The following is an 18,152-nucleotide window of genomic DNA, read 5'->3' on the forward strand; positions in this document are numbered from 1 at the left end:
TTCCCCATCTGTACCCCTGGGCGGTGCTCCACCGTAAAAGTGTAGGCCTGCAGGGCAAGGAACCACCGGGTCACCCGGCTATTCCGTTCCTTGTGCAAGTGCATCCACTTGAGAGGGGCATGGTCAGTGATCAGCCTGAACTTTCGGCCCATCAGGTAATATTTGAGGGCCTCTAGAGCCCACTTAATGGCTAGGCACTCTTTTTCCACTACCGCATACTTTTGCTCATGCTTATTCAGCTTCCTGCTGAGATAGAGGACTGGGTGTTCCACTCCGTCCCTCACTTGTGACAGTACGGCCCCGATACCGGTATCAGAGGCATCAGTTTGTACCACAAACTCGCTGCGGAAGTCCGGAGTCACCAGTACGGGTTGAGAGCAAAGTGCCCGTTTTAGGCTATGGAAGGCTTCTTCAGCCACTAAATTCCAATTAATCATGATGGAATCTTTCCCTTTGGTAAGATCCGTCAAGGGGGTAGCGATGGCTGCAAAATTGGGGATGAACCGGCGATAATAGCCGGCGATCCCCAGAAAGGCTTGCACTTGCTTCTTGTTGACTGGTTGCGGCCAGTCCTGAACCGCTTGAATCTTATCGACCTGGGGTTTAACAATACCCCTCCCAATTACATACCCCAAATACCGGACTTCTTCTAGCCCGATGTGACATTTCTTGGGGTTCACGGTTAGACCTGCCTCCCACAGGTCGTCAATCACAGCTTGTACTTTCTGGAGATGAGTCTCTCAGTCCAAGCTGTAAATGACAATGTCATCCAAATAGGTCGAAGCGTACTGCCTATGTGGCCTCAGGACTCGATCCATCAGTCTCTGGAAGGTCGCCGCTGCTCCGTGCAGTCCAAACGGCATATACACAGATTGAAATAAACCTTCCGGCGTAGCAAATGCCGTCTTTTCTCTGGCCGCTTCCACCAGAGGGATCTGCCAATACCCCTTTGTTAGGTCTAGGGTCGTAATATACCGGGCTTTTCATAACTGATCTATTAACTCGTCGACCCGGGGCATAGGGTAGGCATCAAATTTTGAGACCGCATTCAGTTTCCTGAAGTCATTGCAGAACCGGATGGTGCCGTCCGGTTTAGGAATTAACACAATCGGGCTGGACCAAGCACTGTGCGATTCCTCAATGACACCTAACTCTAACATTGCCTTCACTTCTCGGGAAACGGCTTCACGGCGCGCTTCCGGAATTCTGTAGGGTTTCACGTGAACTGTGACACCAGGTTCCATTACGATGTCATGTTTCATTAGCGTAGTCTGCCTGGGTTTTTCTGAGAAAAACTTTTGGTTGTGAAGTAGAAACTGCCTGACCTCTGTCTTTTGCGGCTCCGAGAGAGTCTCTGCAACCCGTACCTCCGGTACAGTATGCGAGCAGACGGGACGGGCCAGCTCCACTGACAAAGCAGACCGATCTTTCCAGGGTTTTATCAGATTTAAACGGAAACCGGAACAGGTTTATCATGTACCTGCCTGGTATACCTTGTAGTTTACTTCACCAACTCTTTCCTTAATCTCAAAGGGGCCCTGCCACTTTGCTAGGAACTTACTGTCCACCCTGGGGACCAGGATCAACACCCTATCTCCGGGTGCAAACGTACGGATCTTGGCGCCCCTATCATAGATTCTTTTTTAGGCTCCTTGAGCCTGCATCATGTGTTCTTTGACGATAGGCATAACAGCCGCAATACAGTCATGCATTTGGGATATGTGATCTATTACCATTTTAAACGGAGTGACCTGACCCTCCCAGGTTTCTTTGGCAACGTCTAACAGTCCGTGAGGACGTCGGGCGTACAATAACTCGAAAGGCGAGAATCCCATGGAAGACTGGGGCACTTCCCTGATGGCAAAAAGCAAATACGGAAGTAAATAGTCCCAGTTCTTCCCGTCCTTGTCTATCGCCTTTCTCAGCATCTGCTTCAGAGTTTTATTGAACCGTTCGACCAACCCGTCTGTTTGAGGGTGATACACAGATGTGCGTAACGGTTCGATTTGTAACAACCGGCAGAGCTCCTTCATTACCCTGGACATAAAGGGAGTCCCCTGGTCGGTGAGTATCTGTTTTGGTATACCGACCTGACTAAACACATGCACCAGTTCCTTGGCCATCGTCTTGGTGGCCGTGTTACGCAAAGGGATGGCCTCCGGGTAACGAGTGGCATAATCAAAGATGACCAGGATATGTTGGTGTCCACGTGCAGACCGTGGAAGAGGCCCAACTAAATCCATCCCAATCCTCTCAAACGGGACCTCAATAATAGGTAGGGGTACCAAAGGGCTACAGAACCGGGGTTTAGGCGCAGAGACTTGGCAGTCAGGACAAGACTCACAATATACACGAATATCGTGATGCATGCCTGGCCAAACAAAACAGTGTAATATCCGTTCAGTGGTTTTATGGACTCCCAGGTGACCTCCCATCACATGTCCGTGGGGCAGGTCCAGCACCTGCCGCCGGTAGGGTTTTGGCACAACTAATAGTTGCACCGTGTCTTCCCCCTTTTTCTCTATCTGATATAGTAAATCATTCTCTAGGACCATGTAAGGATATGCCAGCCTAGAGCCAGGTTCTACAGGTACCCCATTTATCCCTTTTACATTTGTCCTAGCCTGAGAAAGGGTAGGATCCTTTATTTGCTCGCTTTGGAAGTCATCTTTCTGAACTTCCAAATCCAGCATACGGGGAGGTGGACGGCTGTCGGCGTCCTCCTCTTCCCCGGTCTCCTCCGTATCACCCGCCATGACTGAAAACGGGAACTGCAGGTCATTTCCAGCAGAATCTTTCCCTGAGTCTTCCGGGGGGACCTCATCCAGGGGTTCGGGACCCACACGCGCCCTGGGAAAAGAACCATGTACACTATTACCCTGGGGCATCAACTGATTCTCCCACAATTGCCAGAAGTGGGGAAAGTCCCGGCCCAAGACAACATCATGCAGTAATGCAGGGACCAGTCCCACTTTATGTTGTGCAGACCCATAGGAAGTAGTAATGCATATGACCGTGGTGTGGTATGAACAGGTGTCTCCATGCACACACGTTACAGAAAATTTGTCTGATGGTCCAGTCGGGGCTGACACCAGACTAGCCTTCACCAGAGTCACCACACTTCCTGAGTCTAACAATGCCACCACATTTTTGCAAATCAACAGTTAAATCACACAAGTGTTTTTCCACATCCTTTTGACCGGCATTCACACTCACTACCCGTGCAACCATAGACATGCGGTTTTTAGAGTCTGTGACGTCGCACTGCATGGGTTCAGCAGTGACCGGACAGTTCACAGCAATGTGGCCCATCTCTTGGCAGCGGAAACACCTAACGGGCCCCTTGCTTAGACCATAGTTCGTTACTCTCGGCCTTGCTGTGCAGGCAGTCCCGTTTTCCTCCCCCACTGTCTTAGGGATTTTTCCTTCTCCCCTCCTCCCTGGAACAGTCTTACCAGTTCCACGTGGAGATGATGAAGAACGAGGTGGGGTAGCGTCGTCTCGGAGTCCTTCTGCCACGGAGTAACGTTCAACCAGATCCACCAGTTGATCTGCAGTCGTAGGATTTCCATGGCTTACCCACTTCCTCAGAGCTGGCTGTAGAGCTCTCAGGTACTTGTCCAGGACGACTCTCTGGATTATCTCTGGCGCTGTCAGCACCTCGGGTTGTAGCCACTTCTTCGTCACATGGATCAGGTCGAACAACTGTGACCGCGGTGGTTTATCCGGCTGATAAGTCCATCGAAGCACTCTCTGTGCACAGACAGCGGTCGTCACTCCCAGCCGGGCCAAGATCTCAGCTTTCAGTTTGTCAAAGTCATGCGCGGCTTCAGGTTCTAAGTTATAATAAGCCTTTTGGGCCTCACCGGAAAGAAACGGGGCAATCAGGCCGGCCCAGCGGGCCTTCGGACCTTTTTTCCGCACCGCCGTCCGTTCAAACGAGGTCAGGTATGCCTCGACGTCATCTTCGGTCGTCATCTTCTGCCAGTACCGACTCACGTGAATCACTCTCGACTCGGCTTCCAGGTCAACCTCAGGCAAGCTTGCCAGGCGCTGTGCCACCTGCTGGAGAAGCGAACGATCGGTAGCTGTCAAGTCCACCAACTCCTTCAGCTGGGCCATCATCACCCGATTAGCTTCTTGCTGGACGGCGGTGGACTGTACCAGCGCTTTCACCACGTCCTCCATGTTCATGCGTCCAACATGATGCCCGGATTCTCCACCACAATGTGATAAAACACTCCGGGATCGCCTTTGCTGGAGTCAAAGGTCACATGCGTTCAGCATGAAACTCAGGCGCACATCCGGGTTCCGGGTATAACTGACACTGGGTCAGGTTTATTAAAGGTGAAAGCAATGCATAAAGGAAAAAAAACATAAAACAAATCCTTGCCTGTCCCGCACTAACTAAACAAGGTACAACCTAACTACCAACTGGCGGGCTTCTCCTGTCCTGCCAAACCACAGTTACCGTGGGCACTGCTTTCACTCACCTGTGTCTCTCACACAGACAGGCTCTCTGTGTCCCCAGGCTGAGACACTCACACAACCACCTGGCATCCTTTTATATTCGCCTCCCATAATTCATTAGTAACCAGGTGAGATACTGACCAGACTAGGCCACATAGGAAAGGTATCTGGGCGAGATATACCTGCCCTCATCCACTATTCCCACATGATTCTCACAAAGCCAAAATCAAAATCTCAACTTGCAGACACTGTGTTTCGAGGTACTGCTGGGTGAGAGGCATCTGACCGGGAATTTTACTCAATAAAATAGCCCCCAAAAAGTGGATGGGAAAAACAAGACATATTATTTTGAGGATAATGCATATTTATAATTCGTTACGAGAAGTAATATTGTTCATATACCACTTTTGTGTGGATACTGAAGGCAGTAATAATTGATGCTCATACATGATTAGTGTTGAGCATTCCGATACCGCAAGTATCGGGTATCGGCCGATACTTGCTGTATCGGAATTCCGATACCGACTTCCGATATTTTTTCAATATCGGAATTCGGCATCGGAATCGGAAGTTCAGTTGATTGACGGCCTGACGTCATCATGATGCGCGGTGTGTGCGCATCATGATGCGCCGTCATTTCGGGCCTGCCGGGGGTCTCTGCCGGCCTGCCGGGGGGCTGTGCCGGCCTGCCGGGGGGCTGTGTGGACTGCCCGGGGTCTGTACCGGCCTGCCGGGGGGCTGTGCCGGCCTGCCGGTGGTCTGTGCACCCTGTGGGGGTCTGTACCGGCCTGCCGGGGGGCTGTGCCGGCCTGCCGGGGGGCTGTGCTGATGTCCGGGGGTCTGTGCAAGCATCGTCCGATGGGACTACAAGTCCCATCGGGCGATGCCTGCTACCATGACAGTGATTGACACATTAGCCAATGATGGGACAGTAGTAGTCCCATCATCCGGCTAATGTGTTAAATGTTAAAAAAAAAAAAAAAAAAAAAAAAAAAATACTACATGCATGCTACATACATACTACATGCATGCTACATATATACTACATACATACTACATACATGCTACATACATACTGCATGCTACATACATACTACATACATACTACATACATACTACATACATACTACATATATACTACATACATACTACATACATGCTACATACATACTGCATGCTACATACATACTACATACATACATACTACATACATACTACATACATGCTACATACTGCATGCTACATACATACTACATACATACTACATGCATGCTACATACATACTACATATATACTACATACATACTACATACATGCTACATACATACTGCATGCTACATACATACTACATGCATACTACATATATACTACATACATACTACATACATGCTGCATGCTACATATATACTACATGCTACATACATACTACATGCATGCTACATACATACTACATACTACATATATACTACATACATACTACATATATACTACATACATACTGCATGCTACATACATGCTACATACATACTACATACATACTACATACATACTACATGCATGCTACATGCATGCTACATGCATGCTACATACATACTACATGCATGCTACATACATACCACATACATACTACATGCTACATACATACCACATATATACTACATACATACAATACATTCATACAATACATACATAGACATACAGTACATATAACATAGAGTAACATACTTACCAATACTTGTCACATTGTTCCCCGAAGCCATTGTCTATTCCGGGATAAATATTAACATAACAAACCACAAAAATACTCACCCACGATCCGAAGCAGTCCACGAGTGTGTCCCACGACGATCTTGGGTAGAGAACTGCAGCATCAGATGATGCTGCCGTTCTCTACGGGCTGTAGGAATCCAATGACGGAAGGTAGGTATCCTTCCGCACTGTATTCCTCCGCCACTTAAAAAAAAAAAGTCCCTAGTCTCACTTTATGCCATTGCTGTGTGGGAATTTCCCACACAGCAATGGCATAAAGTGAGACTAGGGACTTTTTTTTTTTTAAGTGGCGGAGGAATACAGTGCGGAAGGATACCTACCTTCCGTCATTGGATTCCTGCAGCCCGTAGAGAACGGCAGCATCATCTGATGCTGCAGTTCTCTACCCAAGATCGTCGTGGGACACACTCGTGGACTGCTTCGGATCGTGGGTGAGTATTTTTGTGGTTTGTTATGTTAATATTTATCCCGGAATAGACAATGGCTTCGGGGAACAATGTGACAAGTATTGGTAAGTATGTTACTCTATGTTATATGTACTGTATGTCTATGTATGTATTGTATGAATGTATTGTATGTATGTAGTATATATGTGGTATGTATGTAGCATGTAGTATGTATGTGGTATGTATGTAGCATGCATGTAGTATGTATGTAGCATGCATGTAGTATGTATGTAGTATGTATGTAGTATGTATGTAGTATATATGTAGTATGTAGTATGAATGTAGTATATATGTAGTATGTATGTAGCATGTAGTATGTAGCATGCATGTAGTATATATGTAGTATGTATGTAGCATGTAGTATGTATGATGCATATATGTAGTATGTATGTAGTATATATGTGGTATGTATGTAGCATGTAGTATGTATGTGGTATGTATGTAGCATGCATGTAGTATGTATGTAGCATGCATGTAGTATGTATGTAGTATGTATGTAGTATGTATGTAGTATATATGTAGTATGTAGTATGAATGTAGTATATATGTAGTATGTATGTAGCATGTAGTATGTAGCATGCATGTAGTATGTATGTAGTATGTATGTAGCATGCATGTAGTATATATGTAGTATGTAGCATGTAGTATGTATGTAGCATGCATGTAGTATGTAGCATGTAGTATGTATGTAGCATGCATGTAGTATATATGTAGTATGTATGTAGTATGTATGTAGCATGCATGTAGTATGTATGTAGCATGTAGTATGTAGCATGCATGTAGTATATATGTAGTATGTAGCATGTAGTATGTATGTAGCATGCATGTAGTATATATGTGTTATGTATGTAGCATGTAGCATGCATGTAGTATGTATGTAGTATATATGTGGTATGTATGTAGCATGCAGTATGTATGTAGCATGCATGTAGTATATATGTAGTATGTATGTTGCATGTAGTATTTATGTAGTATGAATGTAGCATGTATGTAGTATGTAGTATGAATGTAGCATGTATGTAGTATGCATGTTGTATGTATGTAGCATGTAATTTTTTTTTTTTTTTTTACATTTAACACATTAGCCGGATGATGGGACTACTACTATCCCATCATTGGCTAATGTGTCAATCACTGTCATGGTAGCAGGCATCGCCCGATGGGACTTGTAGTCCCATCGGACGATGCCTGCACAGACCCCCGGAGCCTGCACAGACCACCGGCAGGCCGGCACAGCCCCCCGGCAGGCCGGCACAGCCCCCCGGAGCCTGCACAGCCCCCCGGCAGGCCGGCACAGCCCCCCGGCAGGCCGGCACAGCCCCCCGGAGCCTGCACAGCCCCCCGGCAGGCCGGCACAGCCCCCCGGCAGGCCGGCACAGCCCCCCGGAGCCTGCACAGACCACCGGCAGGCCGGCACAGACCACCGGAGCCTGCACAGACCCCCTGGCAGGCCGGCACAGCCCCCCGAAAGGCCCGTACAGACCCCAGAGAGGCTGTACAAGGGCAGGAAAGGGTTTTTCTTATTCCGATACCGGAAGTCCCATAGACTTGAATGGGACTTCCGGTATCGGAATCGGCGATACCGATACTTTTTTTAAAGATCGGCCGATACCATACGATACGATACTTTGAAGTATCGGACGGTATCGCTCAACTCTATACATGATACATCATACATTCAACTACTTAGCCATACTCCATATTTTACAACTGATGCTCATTCAAACAATATATCCAGATTACCGTGTAGGAATACAACATCATTTACAGCATCCATCACACTACAGAGCATTGTATGATCTGTGTGTACTTAGGAAATCAAGAAAACGTGAAATTGAATATGGAAGTGTAGGCAAAAAGCCTCTTCAAAGAGGAATAGGGCTTGAACTCTACAGTAGTGCCGCCTATTGGGGTGACAATTATAAAAGTCAATAAAGACCTTTACATGAGCCTTGCCACATGACCAATCCAGGCATTCTATCTGCAGACACATATTTGATTTTTTATCAGTACTTTGAATATCTTTCTGCGTTATATATTTTGCTTGGTATTTTTAGTTTTTTTATGATCAATATAGTCATGGCATTTTTCTTCTATATAGTTGTTTTACATATTTAAGGGTGCTTGCCCCTCATCAGTGCAATCCAAGATGTCCGATTTGGCTGGATGAGAGACTTCTGACGGGTGTCTAAGGGGTCACGTATCTCCTTGTGGAGAGTGCCAAGGTGGCGTAAGGAGACTTATAGGCCATGCATGCTCCTCTGGGAAATTAATTATGCACATTGCTGCTTCAGAGAGGAATAGATTTTGAACTCTAGTACTGCCTATAAGTATTAGCAATCCTAAAAATCAATATTGACCCTTTAAAGAGCCTTGCCACACGACTTAGGATAAAAGCCAAACCAGACACTCTATAGATGTTCATCACAAATGTCTTAAACAATAGATCTACAATTTCGGTACCATTTCACCCAGCAATGTTGAGCTTTGCATACAATATATAGAAAATCCTTGAATTGTCTGCAAAGGGAAATTACATTCTTTGAATTTCAACTAGTTCAATTAGTGAATTACCTTATAAACGGAATCCTAATATCTGGGTAATCATTAAGCATTAATTACAGTAATTCCCTGATGTGTTTCCAACTATCCAGTCTCCTGCTCACCAGACGCTGTTTTGATCATGTACCTAATTAATCAGAGGTGACATGGCACCTGAAATGCAGGCAATTCCGCCAAGATGGTATTAGGTTAGTCTGCAGAAAATTTGATTTTAACACTTAATTCCTTCATCAGCTTTTTCTCCTGTGCGTGTGCTGCCATCTGGTGGTGCATATTTGCACATTTTGAAACTCTTAAAACTGGAGATTAGAGCCTTGTTTCACACTACAGATATTACATTTTGCAAATATTTTGCCTGATGCTCACTAGTATCTGTAAAAATAACTGGGGATAATTGGAGGATGTTTATCTTTAGCTTTGAATCAGTTTTTTTGCCATAAAAAAATTTGCAGATTTTGACTCAGCAAATATCTGCATTAAAGTTTTAGACTTTTTTTGTGGCTTAACATTTATAAAAGTGATAATAAAAGGGAGCGGTGACATCCTGATGTAGTGGGGCCACAATTAGTTCAATGGAATTATTAAAAATGGAAGGAAACTTGCGCCTGTCATTTAGATCAATGTATGAATGAGTAAGTGTAGATTTGAGTTACAACTTGCAGCAAGTACAGGGAAGGATGAAACAAATTTATCAGGAGGAAGATTAACATCTTAGTGTCCAGCACAAATTAGATTAACACTGGCATATGAAATACAAATCTTAAAAAATATCCCAGCATGATGCTAAAGTGTGAGATGTCATATGGCCAAAGACGCAAGTAGTAGATAGACTTTATCCACAATCGCATAGTATTGTTATGCTGTCCTTGCTTGTTATATGCACAGGTACAAAAAAAAAAAGATGAAAAAATGGTGGCAAGTCCTCGATAACTAAAGCGTCTACATCCTCAGATGCTATAACTCAAACATCACATTTATAAGCCAAGGACTCTTAGCTCTACATTCGATCACATCCGCACAAATGGCTTCTTTTAATGCAAGGCTGATCCTCTTAGCATTTTGATGGAAGGTTTTCACAAATGTAGAAAAACATGCAACATTACATTTTACCTTTGCCTGCACCCACAGCAGGTGGGGGAAAACCAGCTTTAAATGGAAATAGAAGGAGACTAAATAAATTATACTTAGGACATGGTGTATGCACTCTGAGGGAAAATACATTTTAGAAATTTAGCCATTTTCGAGAAACATGTTTGTTACCCAATCTAACTCCTGTAAGGAAATGCTATAAAAATAACGATGGGTCATTATAGTCTTCAGTACTTCTACCCACTGCAACTCCATCACCATCCGTGTCCAGTCCGTGATGCTGCTGTCTGATGTGTGAATCCAATGTATGTAATGTGTTCCTGATGGGAGCACTGCACATGTCTCATGTGTGCGGTGTGCATCATGTCTGTGTCCAATGTGTGTGCTGCGCTTGTCTAATGTGCAAGTCCATAGTGTGTGCTGCACTTTTCTGATGTGTGAGTCTACTGTATGTACTGCGCTTCTGATGTGTGAGACAATGTGTGTACTGCGCTTCTGATGTGTGAGCCCAATGTGTGTACTGCGCTTCTGATGTGTGAGCCCAATGTGTGTACCGTGCTTGTCTGATATGTGAGACCATGGTGTGTACTGAGCTTGTTTGATGTGTGAGACAATGTGTGTACTGCGCTTCTGATGTGTTAGACAATGTGTGTACTGCGCTTCTGATGTGTGAGCCCAATGTGTGTACTGCGCTTCTGATGTGTGAGCCCAATGTGTGTACCGTGCTTGTCTGATATGTGAGACTATGGTGTGTACTGCGCTTGTCTGATATGTGAGACCATGGTGTGTACTGCGCTTGTCTGATATGTGAGACCATGGTGTGTACTGAGCTTGTCTGATATGTGAGACCATGGTGTGTACTGCGCTTGTCTGATATGTGAGACCATGGTGTGTACTGCGCTTGTCTGATATGTGAGACCATGGTGTGTACTGCGCTTGTCTGATATGTGAGACCATGGTGTGTACTGAGCTTGTCTGATATGTGAGACCATGGTGTGTACTGCGCTTCTGATGTGTGAGCCCAATGTGTGTACCGTGCTTGTCTGATATGTGAGACCATGGTGTGTACTGAGCTTGTTTGATGTGTGAGACAATGTGTGTACTGCGCTTCTGATGTGTGAGACAATGTGTGTACTGCGCTTCTGATGTGTGAGCCCAATGTGTGTACTGCGCTTCTGATGTGTGAGCCCAATGTGTGTACCGTGCTTGTCTGATATGTGAGACCATGGTGTGTACTGAGCTTGTTTGATGTGTGAGACAATGTGTGTACTGCGCTTCTGATGTGTTAGACAATGTGTGTACTGCGCTTCTGATGTGTGAGCCCAATGTGTGTACTGCGCTTCTGATGTGTGAGCCCAATGTGTGTACCGTGCTTGTCTGATATGTGAGACTATGGTGTGTACTGCGCTTGTCTGATATGTGAGACCATGGTGTGTACTGCGCTTGTCTGATATGTGAGACCATGGTGTGTACTGAGCTTGTCTGATATGTGAGACCATGGTGTGTACTGCGCTTGTCTGATATGTGAGACCATGGTGTGTACTGCGCTTGTCTGATATGTGAGACCATGGTGTGTACTGCGCTTGTCTGATATGTGAGACCATGGTGTGTACTGAGCTTGTCTGATATGTGAGACCATGGTGTGTACTGCGCTTCTGATGTGTGAGCCCAATGTGTGTACCGTGCTTGTCTGATATGTGAGACCATGGTGTGTACTGAGCTTGTTTGATGTGTGAGACAATGTGTGTACTGCGCTTCTGATGTGTGAGACAATGTGTGTACTGCGCTTCTGATGTGTGAGCCCAATGTGTGTACTGCGCTTCTGATGTGTGAGCCCAATGTGTGTACCGTGCTTGTCTGATATGTGAGACCATGGTGTGTACTGCGCTTGTCTGATATGTGAGACCATGGTGTGTACTGCGCTTGTCTGATATGTGAGACCATGGTGTGTACTGCGCTTGTCTGATATGTGAGACCATGGTGTGTACTGAGCTTGTCTGATATGTGAGACCATGGTGTGTACTGAGCTTGTCTGATATGTGAGACCATGGTGTGTACTGCGCTTCTGATGTGTGAGCCCAATGTGTGTACCGTGCTTGTCTGATATGTGAGACCATGGTGTGTACTGAGCTTGTTTGATGTGTGAGACAATGTGTGTACTGCGCTTCTGATGTGTGAGACAATGTGTGTACTGCGCTTCTGATGTGTGAGCCCAATGTGTGTACTGCGCTTCTGATGTGTGAGCCCAATGTGTGTACCGTGCTTGTCTGATATGTGAGACCATGGTGTGTACTGCGCTTGTCTGATATGTGAGACCATGGTGTGTACTGCGCTTGTCTGATATGTGAGACCATGGTGTGTACTGCGCTTGTCTGATATGTGAGACCATGGTGTGTACTGAGCTTGTCTGATATGTGAGACCATGGTGTGTACTGCGCTTCTGATGTGTGAGCCCAATGTGTGTACCGTGCTTGTCTGATATGTGAGACCATGGTGTGTACTGAGCTTGTTTGATGTGTGAGACAATGTGTGTACTGCGCTTCTGATGTGTGAGCCCAATGTGTGTACTGCGCTTCTGATGTGTGAGCCCAATGTGTGTACCGTGCTTGTCTGATATGTGAGACCATGGTGTGTACTGAGCTTGTTTGATGTGTGAGACAATGTGTGTACTGCGCTTCTGATGTGTTAGACAATGTGTGTACTGCGCTTCTGATGTGTGAGCCCAATGTGTGTACTGCGCTTCTGATGTGTGAGCCCAATGTGTGTACCGTGCTTGTCTGATATGTGAGACTATGGTGTGTACTGCGCTTGTCTGATATGTGAGACCATGGTGTGTACTGCGCTTGTCTGATATGTGAGACCATGGTGTGTACTGAGCTTGTCTGATATGTGAGACCATGGTGTGTACTGCGCTTGTCTGATATGTGAGACCATGGTGTGTACTGCGCTTGTCTGATATGTGAGACCATGGTGTGTACTGCGCTTGTCTGATATGTGAGACCATGGTGTGTACTGAGCTTGTCTGATATGTGAGACCATGGTGTGTACTGCGCTTCTGATGTGTGAGCCCAATGTGTGTACCGTGCTTGTCTGATATGTGAGACCATGGTGTGTACTGAGCTTGTTTGATGTGTGAGACAATGTGTGTACTGCGCTTCTGATGTGTGAGACAATGTGTGTACTGCGCTTCTGATGTGTGAGCCCAATGTGTGTACTGCGCTTCTGATGTGTGAGCCCAATGTGTGTACCGTGCTTGTCTGATATGTGAGACCATGGTGTGTACTGCGCTTGTCTGATATGTGAGACCATGGTGTGTACTGCGCTTGTCTGATATGTGAGACCATGGTGTGTACTGCGCTTGTCTGATATGTGAGACCATGGTGTGTACTGAGCTTGTCTGATATGTGAGACCATGGTGTGTACTGAGCTTGTCTGATATGTGAGACCATGGTGTGTACTGCGCTTCTGATGTGTGAGCCCAATGTGTGTACCGTGCTTGTCTGATATGTGAGACCATGGTGTGTACTGAGCTTGTTTGATGTGTGAGACAATGTGTGTACTGCGCTTCTGATGTGTGAGACAATGTGTGTACTGCGCTTCTGATGTGTGAGCCCAATGTGTGTACTGCGCTTCTGATGTGTGAGCCCAATGTGTGTACCGTGCTTGTCTGATATGTGAGACCATGGTGTGTACTGCGCTTGTCTGATATGTGAGACCATGGTGTGTACTGCGCTTGTCTGATATGTGAGACCATGGTGTGTACTGAGCTTGTCTGATATGTGAGACCATGGTGTGTACTGAGCTTGTTTGATGTGTGAGACAATGTGTGTACCGTGCTTGTCTGATATGTGAGACCATGGTGTGTACTGCGCTTGTCTGATATGTGAGACCATGGTGTGTACTGCGCTTGTCTGATATGTGAGACCATGGTGTGTACTGCGCTTGTCTGATATGTGAGACCATGGTGTGTACTGCGCTTGTCTGATATGTGAGACCATGGTGTGTACTGCGCTTGTCTGATATGTGAGACCATGGTGTGTACTGCGCTTGTCTGATATGTGAGACCATGGTGTGTACTGAGCTTGTTTGATGTGAGAGACAATACGTATAAATTGTTAATAAGTTTTTGGCATGTATGTGCGGCACTTGCTGGGATGACAGCTGTCCAGATATTCCAGGACAGTCAATAAAAATTGGACATTTTTTTGCCCAGTTTGTGATTTTTTTGAAGCTGAAGAATCTTATACATCTTTTTTATTACTGTGTTTTACAGTTTACAGTGACTGCAGCTTATATCTTTATATTAGAATTATAGGCATGGATCTCTTATAATCATAATGAGTTACTATGGGTTTCCAATGTGTCTGTAAAAAACATTGTCTGTCCATGATTTTTTAGTAAGCCATCCAGAGAAACTAAAAAGTGAAGTTAACAACCCTGTGCGCTTGTCGGCTGTGTGTACAAGGTGTGCATGTTGTGTGTCATTTTATAAGGGGAGCAGAGATGAGCGAGCGTGCTCGGATAAGGTGCTATCTGAGCATGCTCATGTGCTAATTCAGTGTCTTAGGTGTGCTCGAATACTATGTTCGAGTCACCGCTGCTGCATGTCTCACAGCTGTTCAACAGTCGCAACACATGAAGGGCTTGCCTGTTTGTTAGGTAATCCCTGCATATGTTCAGGCTGTCTAACAGCTGTGAGACATACAGGTGTGTAGATTGGAACATAGTATTCGAGAACGCTAATAATCTATTAGCACACATAGGCATGACCGGATAACGCCTTACCGGAGCACGCTCACTCATGACTAGAGGGGAGACAATACACTATTCTTCCAGAGGCGTTCTGGACTTCTGAGTGCTCATCCCTGCCCTTCTCTCCTGATGGGACAGTAAAATAATAATAGCAAACAAATAAATTAAGCTCGGAGAGTATGTCTATACAGGTACATACCCATCTTACCTTCATCCATTGCAGTTATTGCTTCCTGAGTACTCTGACTTCCCGGTCCAACAGCAGTGTGCGCATAGAAGTAAAACTTGTATCTTGTATTCTGCACTAAATCTTTTAGAATATAACTTGATTCATTTGCAAGGATTGTAATTTCTACTGGCGGGCTTAATTCATGTGTGGCATTTACTGAAAGGCAAACAAGAATCATTAGTGGGTGTAAAGTCACTTCTGAGTCCACACACAGGTCTGTATACTGTACACACAGGGGACATCACAGCCTAGATGTATTCCGGTACCTATAAACTGTACCATAGCTGTCCTAGGATCTAAAAAATATTATCCCCTCCATATTATCTTCTTCAACAATCCAATGTACCTATCCTCATTCCTAAAGACCAGATCCAATAACATATGGAGTGAATAGTAGGATGATGATAGAATATGACTATGAAACTTGACAATAAGACTGCTGCAATAGGTATTTATGGAGCAATTTTATGTACAGATATGAGGTTTTAAAGGTGTAGAGCACTGCAAATATAAATACAAAAAATGTCTGTTCTCAGGTACAAGACTTACTTGACTGGTACTTTAAAGTATATTGAGTCAAGACCCCATTTGGATGTGCCGGTGGGTTCCACATCAGTGTTAATGAATCAGGAGTTCGGTGCGATATATGTAAAAATGCCACACTAGGAACTATTAAAACAAAAACAAGTTTACTTTTTTGATGGTTAAATTATTCACAGTTACTAATAATTTTACCATGAAACATTTAATATGGATCTGAACCTCAATGGCGAAAAAAAGCACATGGACATAAAATACATCTGCAACTAAATACTACAGAATCGGACGCTGTTAAAGTACTGCAATGCAAAATTGACAGCATACACCGCCCAATAAGGTTCATTCTTACCTTTCGTCTTTTTTAGAAATGATCCGTGAACACACAACAGTATAGTCCATTTAGTGTACAAGTATTGATTCTATTGAACGGTTATGGAGCAAGCATCCACCACCTACTATCCTATGCTATCCATTATGGAGTGGCAGGGGAAATTCAACCTTCCTTGCGGTTCCCACTGATTCTCCAGTTCCAAAATTACTACCTAACCTTATTCACTCATCATTCCATTATCCTATCATTATAGAGACAGCACAAGCTAAGTGTGAACATTTTATTATACGGATCCCATGCTGCATGCCTCCAGCTCCCGGCTTACTTGGGGCAACTCACAAACCGATTGCCAGTAGATCTAACAGAAGTATCCCAGGCACCAGAGATATTCCTCAAAGGACTCCTTATTGCTCATAATATATACATGTATTAGGCAAAATAACACGACACTGCAGCCACAAAACAGTCAGTAGAAAGTTGCTTGTACTTTTCGGCTTACTCTGGTGCATTGGATACTTCTGTAAGTGTGAAAGTTTGTTGTAGTCTATTAAATCAGTGTTTCCCAATGTTAATAAACCAAGTTCCCCATACTGAAATAAATTAGGTGAAATTACTCCTTAAGCTATACAGGAAAGATGTATATCTTTGTACCGTGTTAGCCAGTAGATAGAAAAATATTCAGGATTGAGAGTCCTCAGTGGTTGATACCTTTTAATGGCTAACTGAAAAGATGGTAACACATTGCAAGCTTTCGAGACTACTCAGGTCTCTTCATCAGGCATAGACTAATACAAAATCTGAAGGGTCACATATTTATGCACAATACAGCACAGAAAAAATGCAATAGATGAGACAAGTGACGTGAAGCAGAATTATGATTATGGGAGAGGGAGAAACATAAATATTGCTCCAGTTCATAGATAAGGAGTCCGGATGTTTTATTGTCCTCTGATTGCGGTCTCCTAATGTGTTGTGATGCCCCCACAAGGTCTTAGGAGCAAATTCCTTAATTGATGTAAAAAGACATAAATCCATGCGACACATTCATTCCAGCATTGAGAGTGTCAAAGGTCGTCATAAATTTATACTCACAGACTCTTCTCTCTCTGAGATGTGAAGTTACCTTTCAATACCAAAATATTCAGGATTGAGAGTCCTCAGTAGTTGATACCTTTTAATGGCTAACTGAAAAGATGGTAATACATTGCAAGCTTTCGAGACTACTCAGGTCTCTTCATCAGGCTAGACTAATACAAAATCTGAAGTCACATATTTATGCACAATACAGCCTAGAAAAAATGCAATAGATAAGACAAGTGACGTGAAGCAGAACTATCAATATGGGAGAGGGAGAAACATAAATATAAACATTGGACCAGTTCATAGATAAGGAGTCTGGATGTTTTATGGTCCTCTGATTGGGGTCTAGTTCTGTGTTGCCCCGCAAGGTTTTAAAAGGAAATTCCTTAATTGATGTAAAAAGACATAAATCCATGCGACACATTCATTCCAGCACTGAGAGTGTCAAAGTTCGTCATAAATTTGTACTCCCAAACTCATCTCTCTCTCTGAGATGTGAAGTTACCTTTCAATACCAGTAATTTCATATCCATGCTGCTGTGATCAGGGATACAGAAATGTTTTGCCACAGGTAGATCCATTCTTTTTTCTCTTATTGTGTGACGATGAGCATTCATCCTTGTTCTAAGCTTTTGCCCTGTCTCCCCCACATACAGACCCCCCAGTTGGACATTTAGTACAAATAATTAAGTACACCACATTAGATGTAATGCAGGTGAAAGTACCTGGGATCTTGTAGTCCTGATGTGAGTTGGGGATCTTTATCTTGTCCGTGGTCATTATAAATGGACAGGTTTTACATTTTTTCTGGTTGCAAGGAAAGGTTCCTGCAGCTGTTGGAGAGGACAGGGAGCTTCTGACAATGATGCTTCTTAAATTTGGG

General features: G+C 44.5%; 1 protein-coding gene across 15 annotated transcripts in view; it reads right to left on the reverse strand.

Annotated features, from left to right (window-relative positions):
- Nucleotides 1-18,152, reverse strand: part of NRCAM (neuronal cell adhesion molecule) — a 429,035-nt gene that overhangs the window by 30,206 nt on the left and 380,677 nt on the right. For 5 of the 15 annotated variants that reach the window (XM_073573267.1, XM_073573263.1, XM_073573271.1 and 2 more), the window contains 3 exons: nt 15,868-15,987; nt 15,289-15,474; nt 10,359-10,394 (listed from right to left, as the gene is read on the reverse strand). In XM_073573267.1, the coding sequence (XP_073429368.1) occupies nt 10,359-10,394; nt 15,289-15,474; nt 15,868-15,987 (342 nt within the window). The remainder of the gene's footprint in view (nt 1-10,358; nt 10,395-15,288; nt 15,475-15,867; nt 15,988-18,152) is intronic. The other 10 variants (XM_073573274.1, XM_073573272.1, XM_073573268.1 and 7 more) reach the window with 3 other exon arrangements.

This window comes from Dendrobates tinctorius, unplaced genomic scaffold, assembly GCF_039654945.1.
Source record: "Dendrobates tinctorius isolate UK_male_01 unplaced genomic scaffold, ASM3965494v1 ptg000035l, whole genome shotgun sequence".
Taxonomy (NCBI): Eukaryota; Metazoa; Chordata; class Amphibia; order Anura; family Dendrobatidae; genus Dendrobates; species Dendrobates tinctorius.